General features: G+C 37.2%; 1 protein-coding gene across 2 annotated transcripts in view; it reads left to right on the forward strand.

Moving 5' to 3' along the window:
* Window positions 1-12,633, forward strand: part of CNTN5 (contactin 5) — a 1,321,567-nt gene that overhangs the window by 1,223,550 nt on the left and 85,384 nt on the right. For both annotated transcript variants that reach the window (XM_011926604.1, XM_011926603.1), the window contains one exon: window positions 9,090-9,248. In XM_011926604.1, the coding sequence (XP_011781994.1) occupies window positions 9,090-9,248 (159 nt within the window). The remainder of the gene's footprint in view (window positions 1-9,089; window positions 9,249-12,633) is intronic.

The following is a 12,633-nucleotide window of genomic DNA, read 5'->3' on the forward strand; positions in this document are numbered from 1 at the left end:
GTACCTAAAATCTAAAGAGGAAAGCCACCACTAGTAAAATAGTCACACAAATAAATAGAAGGTCTTCACTGTGATTTCAACTACTGTATGAATGAGAGGTACGTGGTACTATGAATGTATGCAATAGAGGAATTTTACTTAGCCAAGACAGTCAGAGAAGTCTGCTCCAAGTGAAGCCTGAGCAAAGATTCAAAATGTGCAGCCTAAATAGGTGTTAAACAGGCAAAGTAAGGAGGGACAGGAGTTTCATGCCGAGGAATCAGGTTATGTAGGTGATAGATTAGATACAGGAATGCGTAGAAGGATAGATAATGATGATGGTAACAGATGAACAAACAGATAATAAAAGTTCAGCTTGATCAAATTGATTGCTTTGGGAAAAAAGGGAAGGTAGAACTGTTGGTTTCTCATTTCCATTCTTGAGCACCCCTGGTATAAAGAGTTGGTTATTCTCATGAGACTGAAAACAGTAGGAAAAGGTCACTTAGATTAGATTAATAAGTAGCAAACAAATGTAAGAAAGTCCTCTAGGCATCATGAGTAACATAATGATGGTCCGAAAGTATCTGAGGAGAAGGTAAAGAATGAATGACCCAATCCCATGTGAAGCTGAACTTTGCCAGCCCAGGATGTCAAGAGTACATCAGGAGACATCATCTTGTATAAAAATAAATATTCTATCAATAATACTGTACTTCCTAAATAAGGGTATACCATAATTCTTCATAACTTTATTATAAAGGTGAATACATCAGCTTTGCAGGTATTAATATCTAATGTACTATGGAAAGTCTAGTCACATTATTAAATATTATTTTTTATTGAAATATTTTCTCATGACTATTTCTACAAATCCTTTTCCATTGAGTCAACACAAACTGGTCCTTTGTACTGAATGGTTCATTATAGATGAGTAAACCACATGATAAAAATAAAAATTAGTCACCATGGACTGAGTTTTTCAATTTATCTCTCTGCATTAATCTAATCTTCCAGACAGTAGCTAAAGCTCCTTTTCACTTGGTGTTAGGATGTGTTTAGGACTTTGCTTCCATGATTGATTGCCATGCCTGCTTCCCTTTTTTCCAGAGCATATTCCCACATGTGTTTGGAAATGTCTGTCCTCAAACAGTATTTACAGGATTAAAAATAAAACAATTAGGATAACGAGCATATTTGGTATCAAAATTCTCACTTTAGTTTTAAATGATTTAAAACAAAGACCTGTTTAATGTTTTGAATACCAGCAAGTTTCAGTTTTTCACTTAAAACTAATATATAGGAGAAACAACAGGGGTCAGGTAGGGTGGCTCATGCCTGTAATCCCAGCACTTTGAGAGGCCAGGGTTGGGATTACTTAAGGCCAGGAGTTTGAGACCACACTGGTCAACATAGTGAGACCCCATCTCTATACAAAATTTAAAAATTAGCTGGGAATGGTGGCATGTGCCTGTGTCCCTAGCTACTCAGATGGCTGAGGCAAGAGGATCACTTCAGCCCAGGAGGTCAAGGCAAGAGTAAGCTATGATCATGCCACTGCATTCTAACCTGGGCAAAAAAATGAGACCACGTCTCTAAAAAAAGAAAAAGAGAAGGAAAAAACACAGCAGAAAAGTTTCTAAAATCAAATAAAAATGAAGAAAAAAACAATAGATTTATAATGCAAATAGTAATGTATAATAATAGGGGTATGTGTTGAATCAGCAAGTCTCAGAACTTCACAGAAAACGTGATGTTATCTGGTTGAGAAAAAGCCAGAAAAGTTGCTTGGCATGGGGAATTCATCTCAGCATTGGGAGGAGGCTTTAAGAAGCACTCCTCATGAAGGACTGAACAGTCACACCACAAGGACTCTACAACCTGGCACCACTAGTTGCTGTCTACAAGGAAGATGAGCAATAATTTCACAAGAAGTCAACACACAACTTTCTGTTTGTTAGCACATGAATTTATCATAATTTGACATATCTGACCAGTTGTCAAGACTAAAGCCTGTTCCTGATTCAATGATTTTACCGTCAAAGCAAGAAGACTCTTTTTGCCTCTGTTTCTAAGGAGGAATTTTCCACTTTCAAGTACTACTTCCTCATCTGAAAAATAATATGGTTGAACCGATGACTCCGGTTAATTTAAAAATTCTGTGGCCCTGTAACATTGCTAAACTGACATATGAAACTGTAGGTCTTTATTTCATGTTACCAGTATGATAGTAAGAGCTTTAGAGATTCCAAGGAGATATATATACACATATACATTTTATTCACTTTTGAGCTTTAAAAGACAATTGATTCTCGAGAGAAGATTTTCTAACTGAACATGAAATCAACAGAAAGAGTTGATCTGATATCAGTCTACAATGCTGGGGAACCCTTGATTGAGGCTAGATTGAATCCATGAGGATTCTGCTCAGGGCTTTTGGTTTGTCATTTGCTCAGCAGTCCTCACCATGAAGAAATGAACAGACTGCCCGTTTTTCAAACTTGACTATTTCCAAATACAGTATTTAATTTAGTGATCCTTTATAATAGCATTGCCCCTGAGGGGAAAAAAAATAGTTGTCAGATTACTGACCATTTGACACTGAATCATTATAACCAAGTATAAAATTTAATGAGGTTTCTACTAAATGAGTGGCATTTGCATATCATCTGGACTGTCACACATTGGTCATCACTGAGACGTTTGCTTCTTATTAATCTATCTTCAAAGATGCCTTATGTAAATTAGCTGAAAAAGCCTTTTAGGAGAACTTTTCCTCCCTATTTTAAAAAGTCAAAAAATAGCAAAAGTAGAATTATTAACAGGCCTTAAAAAATAAGGATATTGACTATATTAATAGGTTGATGTAATTCATTCCAAAATATATACAGGAAGCTTATGGCAGGCAGCATTCAGTATATGTATAAAAATATTTTTTCAGAAATAAAGCACTGATAAGCCAATTCTAATATAATAACAGTAAATCCTGTTTTCACCATTTTACGGTTAAAATTTTGTTTAATCTCTCTTAGAAGGTAAATCACACTGCCAAATATTCAGAATATCTGTATGTTAATATATTCATAAAAATATTTCAGATTTACCATCATTTAGAAAAGTTAGCTGTCCATAGGCTATAACACTCTCAGTTTCTAATAATGATGACCCTTATTATTAAATCACATGAAAGGATTATTTTCTTCATTCATGGAGCTAGTCTGTCATTTTTATTACCACCCTACACTTGGATGAAAAAAAAGCCTGTTAACCCAAATATATTTTGATTTAATAAAAAAGAAACTTAAATTTCATCTCTAATGTAATTATCATATTTTAAAACATTCTTTTACTTGTTAATTCCACACTCAAAATATAACTCCGCTATCCTTTCTTCCTTTATTTATTTTTCCTTCCTTTTTTCCCTTTCTTCATCTTTCCCTCTACAAATATTTATTGAGAGTCTAATGTATAACACGCACCATGTTGGATGTTCAGACAAGTGGAAGTTACAGAAGAATAAATAGGCACTTTAATGGCTGACTAATATTTCAGGATAAGAATTTAGAATTTAAACATTACACGATTATTGTGCAATTTGTTGTTTACAATGGTTTATAATTATAAATAATTACACAGCCTCAGTCAGTATCCTGGGTATATAAATCTTTGTCCCTGTCACTATTTATTTTCTAAGAACCATATTTGGGCAAGCAGACAAATATCAAAAAGAACAAAGAGGATTTATTATGTTGTAAATTATATTTTTTTTCCAGCTGAAGGTTTAAAAATTATTTAGATTAATTATTACCTATTATGAAAGCAATATACTTCTTTAAGAGGGCTAATTTAAACATTTTCATAGAACTTTAATACCCTGAGAGGCAAATTATTTTATTTAAATTAACAAAGAGTTGTCTTCCACAGTGTCTCCCATTGGGCCTTGCACATAGGTGGTTGTTAAGTGCTCTTTGAAGAGGTGAAGAAATAGAATGGAGAGAATGAAACAGAACAAATGTAACAACATAGAAGAGCTTAATAAATGAGTTTGTTGGCAATTATTCCTATATAGACATTTTAGCTAAATTTCAAGTCTTTTTCATAATAGTTGAGGGTCCTCCTGACAGAGTTTCATACTGATGAAAATACTCTTTAAGCAAGTTCCAGTTAGCCATTGCTGCTCCAAAATTTATTAGCTTAAAACATCAATCTGTTATTTTGTCTCATGATTTTAGCAGCTGACAGGCCAGGCAATTCTTGCTCGATTTTCTCATGTAGTTGCTGGCTGAAGTTGGAACCATCTGAAAGCTTCTTTTGTTTATTGTTTTAATTCACGAATAATAATTGTATGTATTCAGGATGTACATAGTGATGCTTTGATACATATACTGTACAGCGATCAGATCAAGGTAATTAGCATATTCATCATCTCAAACATTTATCATTTGTGTTGGAAACATTCAATATCCTCATTCTTGCTATTTGAAACTATGGATATTGTTAACTGTAGTCATCTTACAGTGGTCTATAGCCCTAGAACTTATTCCTCCTGTCTAGCTGTATTTTTGTATCCTTTAAGATATCTCTCCCTATGCTATTCTCCCCCTTCCCCTTCCCAGTTTCTAGTATCCTTTCTACTTCTATGAGATCTTTTTTTCAGCTTTCACATATAAGTGAGAACATGTGGTGTTTAACTTTCTCTTCCTGGCTTATTTCACTCAGCATAATGTCCTCCAGTTCCATCCATGTTGCCACAAATGACAGAATTACATTCTTTTTATGGCTGAATAGTATTCCATGGTGTATATATATCACATTTTCTTTATACATTCATCTGTTGTTGGACTCCTAGGTTGATTCCATATCTTGCCTATTGTGAATAACGCTGCAATAAACATAAGGGTAAAGATATCTCCGATACACTGACTTCCTCTTCTTTGGATAAATGCACAATAGTGGGATTGCTGGAACACATGACAGTTCTCTTTGCAGTTTTTTTTTTTTTTTTGGAGTCTGGCTCTGTCGCCCAGGCTGGAGTGTAGTGGTGCGATCTTGGCTCACTGCAAGCTCCGCCTCCCGGGTTTATGCCATTCTCCTGCCTCAGCCTCCAGAGTAGCTGGGACTACAGGCGCCCACCACCTCGCCGGGCTAGTTTTTTTTTTTTTTTTTTTTCGTATTTTTTTAGTAGAGACGGGGTTTCACCGTGTTAGCCAGGATGGTCTCGATCTCCTGACCTCGTGATGCGCCCGTCTCGGCCTCCCAAAGTACTGGGATTACAGGCTTGAGCCACTGCGCCCGGCCCTCTTTGCAGTTTTTTGAAGATCCTCTGTACTGTTCTCCATAGTGGCTATACTAGTTTACATTCCCACCAACAGTGTGTAAGACTTCCTTCTTCTCCACATTCTCACCAGCAATCGTTATTTTTGTCCTTTTGATGATAGCCATCCTAACTGGGGTGAGATGATACCTCAAGGTGGTTTTGATTTGCATTTCCCTGATTATCAGTGATGATGACCATTTCTTTCATGTATCTGTTGGTCATTTGTGCGTCTTCTTTTGATAAATGTCTTTTCAGATATGACTGTTTTTTAATAGCGTTTGTCTATTTGCTGTTGAGATGTTTGAGTTCCTTGTATATTCTGGATATTAATCCCCTTTCGTGTGAATAGTCTGCAAATATTTTCTTCCATTCTGCAAGTTGTCCTTTCATTCTGTTGATTATTTCATTTGCTGTGAGGAGCTTTTTAGTTTGGTATAATCCTATTTGTTTATTTTTGCTTTTGTTGCCTGTGCTTTCGAGATCTTATTCATAAAATCTTTTCCAAAACCCGAGGTCCTGAAGCACTTCCTCTACATTTTTTTCTAGTAGTTTTATTGCTTCTGGTCTTATAGTTAGCTCTTTGATCCATTTTAATTGATTTTTGTATGAGGTGAGAGGTGGGAAGTCTAGTTTGAGCCTTCTGCATGTGGACATCCAATTTTTCCAAAACCATTTAGTGAAGAGACTGTTCTTTCCCTAATGAGGGTCTGATCTGAAGGCCTCTTCCCTGACATGTCTCGTGCCTGGGCTTGGATGGCTAGAATAGCTGGAATAGCTGGAGGCAATTTGGAGCTCTCTTTCCACAGACCTCTCTAAATGGCTAACTTGGACTTCTTCACAGAATGGCAATTTCCATGTAATTGGACTGACAACTGTCTTTTCCTATAACAAGCATTCCAAGAAACCTGTGGTAAAGATGCAAAGCTTATCCTCAACTCAAAATTCATACACAGTTATTTCTACCATTGTTTACTGGGTCAAACAGTCACAGGCCAGCCCAGATTTAAGGAGGTGAAAAAATTGACTCCGCCTTTCAATGACAGAATGGCTTGCATGTTCAGGAAGTAAAGGAAGTGATAGTGGCCACCTTATACACATACAGACTCAAAGTGATTAATGCTTTCTTCAAATGCCATCTCCATCTCTACCACATAAAGTGTGGCTTTCCCTAATACATACGTTTTCTCTTTCTTTCCTTTTTTCAGTTGAAGATACTTTCTAAATTAACAGTGAAAACAGTAAAGGTCTGTGTACTCCTTTCTTCTTTCCACAAATTAGGATTTACAATCACATCCAAATTTAAATCTCAGCTGTGCTGTTCCGTAGCAGAGTGACTTGAGCAAATAACTTCTCATTAGAATGAACTCTCTGATACCCAGTGCCTACCATAAAACTTAACCTATAAGGTTATCGACTAAATAATTTATTATTATTTATTAACTAAGTAATCTCTTTGAGATTCCATTACTTCCTCTATGAAATGGGGATAACAACACCCACCTCACAGTGACGAAGAAGTAAATGAACAATTTAATGTTTGCAAACACTTAGTGCCTTAATACAGTACAATACAGTGACATTATCACAGCTATTAGTATTATTATAGTTAGTATTCTTCTATTATATCATTATAATGTATTGTAGATGCTCCTCCACATACCTGTCACCACAGTCTAAAAACTTGTTAGACACCTTCTTCAACACCTGGATCTCATTTATTTTCTTTACCCTATCCTTAGTCACTATTTTAATGGCTTCAACATTGATATTGGGCGATGCAATAGACATATTTTTTCATAAATCCTAGACCTTATCAACCCTGTAGTAATATTCTCAAGTTTGCTTTAGATAAACAAAAACCAACTTCTTACTCAAAAACCACCCTACCTCTAAATTCACAAATCTGTCAATTTTCTCTTGCAACACAATTCCTACTCTTATATTTTCCTCCCATAACAATCCAGTCTCCTTGACTCATTTCTTTTATTCTAGTTTGTCAGCCCCATTCTGGCTTCATCTGACTTGACTCCACGGTTACCCACAGCATTGTCATATTTGATGATAAAAAATATCAGAATTACAAACTCCCAAGGCTGAATGGATGCTACTGACTACTTTCCTGGTCTTGGTCCTGACTTTCCTGTCTTTACTGAATTGGTCAGTTTCACTTCAAAATGATACCGTCTAACCAAACTTGAACTCTAGTACTATTCTAGAATCTTTGTACTTTCTCTTCGTTGCATCCTTCCACTTTTATCATGTGCTATTCCAAAACTTTCCTGTTATCCTCCGGCCCCCAATCTAATTTCCCCCAATCACCCTAACTTTTGTAGAGTCTTATATTCTTAAGTTTAAAAAAATGAGTACCTTCCAAAATGTGCTCTCTCAACTTTTCCCCTTACCATCTCGAAAACTTTAGTTATTTTGCTGTTTCTTCCTTCATTTAACTTAGAGGAAAAAAATGTCATTTCTTCTCAAGATTGCTCTCTAGACCTTTTCCCACAATCCCAACTTTTGGTCACCTTCCTGACAGAATAGTCTCTATCTTCTATATCTTTAGTCTCTTGCATCTGCTGGTGGTGGTTCTTCTCAGCCTTGGTTTAAAACACACACACACACACACACACACACACACTTCATTCCTTATTTGCTAAAAATGTCATTTGCCCCAGTGAGGCTTTTAAACTTTTTCTCCATTTTACTGAACCTGTATTGTTGATATTCTGTATTCAAAAGTCTTCACCAACTCCTCCATCTATTCAGCATGCAACCATTTCTTAGTGTTTGGCTCATGTCTCTTAATCAACAAATCCACATAGCACTTGCTACATAAAGACCAACTCAGAAAATACTTAAGTTTTTGACATTCAAAATAAAGCATTATTGTGACTTTAATTGTCCATACAATGGACTGAAAGAACTGGCATTGCTTTGTAGCCACTAAAATATAAATAGCTGTGCAATTTTAAAATACTATTCAAAATCACCACTAGAAATAAAAATACAATGGCACATTTCTCCTCAAATCTGATTATAATTGGCTCTTAAAGATGAAGTCCATATGTACACAGATTAGTCAATACTATTCTATACCATTCTTTCATAATCAAAAGGGAATTAATCCTCTTTTACTCACGACCTTCCCACTCCAACCAAGAAAAAAAGGAAGCTAATCACAGATCGCAGTCTCCTTTGAACTCCCTACAGAACTTTATATATGCCTCATGTCTGGCATATGTCCTTACCTTGTCTATAGTATCATTATTTCAGAACCTTTTGTATCTCCCTTGTTAGAGTCTAAGCTATGTGTACTTCATAGTACACATCAGAGGGCTTGTATATTGTATGTTCTCTGAACATGAACATTAGCTCTCTCCACTTGTAGTGTTTTAGTAAGGATGAGATTTTCTTTGTCCCTGATAGCATTGCCTATGATTTTCTGTTGCTGCCTCTACAAACTGTGATTGATTTCAGCAGCCGCATTTGATATTGGCATTCACATCTTTGTATTTGTTTCTCATTATTTTTTTTCTTTTTCTATAAAATATAATGCTAATTGGTAACTGCCTCTGGGCACAAAGTATCAGAAAGAAATCGAATCTACAATTAAGTTTCCCCCAGAAATCCTAGACTCCAACTTGCATCCATGATTTTTGTTGTCAATTTTCATTACTAAATTCATATTTCATTAAGATGATTACATAGTTTGATGGGCTACATATTGGAAATAGAATTTCTCATGGCTCCTGATAATACTCTCTGCTTAACTTTATCCATTGCCTTTGACCTATAGGTCCCCCAGGCCCACCTGGGATAGTAATTGTTGAGGAAATCACCGAAAGTACAGCCACACTGTCCTGGAGCCCAGCAGCTGACAACCACAGCCCAATCTCCTCCTACAACCTTCAAGCTCGCAGCCCATTTTCGCTGGGCTGGCAAACAGTAAAGACAGGTAAGAGGCACTAATGCAACATCAGATATAACCAGAGTGGTCTTCTATCTCATAAGCTATATTTGGCTAAGTTCTTACTAGAATCTTCTTTGGATTTTGAAATCTCTTTATTATTTATTACAATATTGACAACTCTTTGCTACTTTTTATGAACCTGAGAAGAGCAAGGTACCTTGCTTTCCTCTTTTCAGTTCCCAAAGAGGGACCGTATCATGTTGGCTTATTTGTTTGTTGAAATAACCTTAAACTCACATAGAAGTTGCAAAAATAGTACAGAGTTCCTGTGGATCCATTCCCCAGCCTCCTGCCATGATAAAATCTTACATAACCATAGTACAGTTACCAAATCAGGAGATGATGTTGGCGAATCGATGTTAACTAAGTTTCAGACCTTATTAGGATTTCACTAGTTTTGATATGCAATTGGTTTAGTGTATACTTATATGAGATTCTATGAAATTTTATTATGCAGACTCAAGTAACCACCGAGACAATTCGGATATAGATCAGTTTCATTAGCTCAGTTCCTTGTGCTACTCCTTTCTAGTCATACATCTGTTTTATTTATAAAAAGAAAATCCAGTGGCTGGCAAGATGGCTGAATAGGAACATCTCTGGTCTGCAGCTCCCAATGAGATTAATGCAGAAGGTGGGTGATTTCTGCATTTCCAACTGAGGTACTAAGCTCATCTTATTGGGACTGATTAGACAGTGGGTGCAGCCCATGGAGGGCAAGTTGAAGCAAAAAGCATAAGGGGTCAGAGAACTCCCTCCCTTAGCCAAGGGAAGCCGTGAGGGACTGTGCCATGAGGAACAGTGCACACCAGCCCAGATACTACACTTTACCCAGAGTTTTCACACCCCACAGACTAGTAGATTCCCTCAGGGGTCTATGGCACCAGAGCCCTGGGTTTCAGGCAGAAAACTGGGCAGCCATTTGGGCAGACACTGAGCTAGTTGTAGGAGTGTTTTTTCATACCCCAGTGGCTTCTAGAATGCTATTGAGACAGAACCATTCACTCTCCTAGAAAGGGGGCTGAAGCCAGAGAGCCAAGTGGTCTAGCTCAGCAGATCCCACCCCTATGGAGCCCAGCAAGCTATAAGATCCACTGGCTTGAAATTCTCAACAGTCTGAAATTGACCCCCTACTGGGAGTTGTGACTGACACCTCATAAAGGAGAGCTCTGGCTGGCATCTGGTGGTGCCCCTCTGGGACTAAGCTTCCAGAGGAAGAAACAAGCATCAATCTTTGCTGTCCTGCACCCTCTGCTGGTGATACCCAGGCAAACTAGGTCTGGAGTGGACCTCCAGCAAACTCCAGCAGACCTGCAGCAGAGGGACTTTACTGTTAGAAGGAAAACCAACAAACAGAAAGGAATAGCACCAACATTAACAAAAAGGACGTCCACACAGAAACCCCATCTGAAGGTCCAAAGACCAAAGATAGATAAATCCATGAAGATGAGGAAAAAACAGCACAAAAAGGCTGAAAATTCCAAAAACCAGAACACCTCTTTTCCTCCAAAGGATCACAACTCCTCGCCAATACGGCCACAAAACTGGACGGAGAATGAATATCACGAACTGACAGAAGTAGGCATCAGAAGGTGGGTAATAACAAACTCCTCCAAGCTAAAGGAGCATGTTCTAACCCAATGCAAGGAAGCTAAGGACCTTGAAAAAAGGTTAGATGAATTACTAACTAAAATAACCAGTTTAGAGAAGAACATAAATGACCTGATGGACCTGAAAAACACAGCACGAGGACTTTGTGAAGCATAAACAAGTATCAATAGCCAAATCGATCAAGCGGAAGAAAGGATATCAAAAATTGAAGATCAACTTAATGAAATAAAGCATGCACACAAGATTAGAGAAAAAAGAATGAAAAGGAATGAACAAGCCTCCAACAAATATGGGACTATGTGAAAAGACCAAACATACATTTGATTGGTGTACCTGAAAGTGACAGGGAGAAGGGAACCAAGTTGTAAAACACTCTTCAGGATATTATCTAGGAGAACTTCCCCAACCTAGCAAGACAGGCCAACATTCAAATTCAGGAAATAGAGAGAATACCACAAAGATACTCCTCGAGAAGAGAAACCCCAAGACACATAATCATCAGATTCACTAAGGTTGAAATGAAGGAAAAAATGTTATGGGCAGCCAGAGAGAAAGGTCAAGTTACCCAGAAAGAGAATCCCATCAGTCTAACAGTGGACCTCTCTGCAGAAACCCTACAAGCCAGAAGACAGGGGGGACCAATATTCAACATTCTTAAAGAAAAGAATTTTCAACCCAGTATTTCATATCCAGCCAAACTAAGCTTTATAAGAGAAGGAGAAATAAAATCCTTTACAGATAAGCAAATGCTGAGAGATGTTGTCACCACCAGGCCTGCCTTACAAGAGATCCTGAAGGAAGCACTCAATATGGAAAGGAAAAACAGATACAGCCACTGCAAAAACATACCAAATTGTAAAGACCACAGACACTATGAAGAAACTGAATCAACTAACAGGCAAAATAACCAGCTAGCATCATAATGACAGGATCGAATTCACACATAACAATATTAACCTTAAATATAAATGGGCTAAACGCCCCAATTAAAAGACACAGACTGACAAATTGGATACAGAGTCAAGACCCATCAGTGTGCTATATTCAGGAGACCCATCTCACATGCAAAGACACACAAAGGCTCAAAATAAAAGGATAGAGAATGATTTACCAAGCAAATGAAAAGCAAAAAAAAAGCAGAGGTTGCAATTCTAGTCTCTGATAAAACAGACTTTAAACCAACAAAGATAAAAAAAAGACAAAGAAGGGCATTATATAATGGTAAAGGGATCAATGCAAAAAGAAGAGCTAACTATCCTAAATATATATGCACCCAATACAGGAGCAGCCAGATTCATAAAGCAAGTTCTTAGAGACCTACAAAGAGACTTAGACTCCCACACAATAATAGTGGGAGACTTTAACACCCCACTATCAATATTAGACAAAGGAACAAGACAGAAAATTAACAAGGATATTCAGGACATGAACTCAGCTCTGGACCAAGCGGACCTTATAAACATCTACAGAACTCTCCACCTCACATAAACAGAATATGCATTCTTCTCAGGACCACATCGCACTTATTCAAAAATTGACCACATAATTGGAAGTAAAACACTCCTCAGCAAATGCAAAATAATGGAAGTAATAACAAACAGTCTCTCACACCACAGTGCAATCAAACTAGAACTCAGGATTAAGAAACTCACTCAAACTCACAAAACTACATGGAAACTGAACAACCTGCTCCTGAATGACTACTGGGTAAATAATGAAATTAAGGCAGAAATAAATAAGTTCTTTGAAATCAATGAGA

This window comes from Colobus angolensis, unplaced genomic scaffold (genome assembly GCF_000951035.1).
Source record: "Colobus angolensis palliatus isolate OR3802 unplaced genomic scaffold, Cang.pa_1.0 Scaffold7, whole genome shotgun sequence".
In the NCBI taxonomy this organism is placed as follows: domain Eukaryota; kingdom Metazoa; phylum Chordata; class Mammalia; order Primates; family Cercopithecidae; genus Colobus; species Colobus angolensis.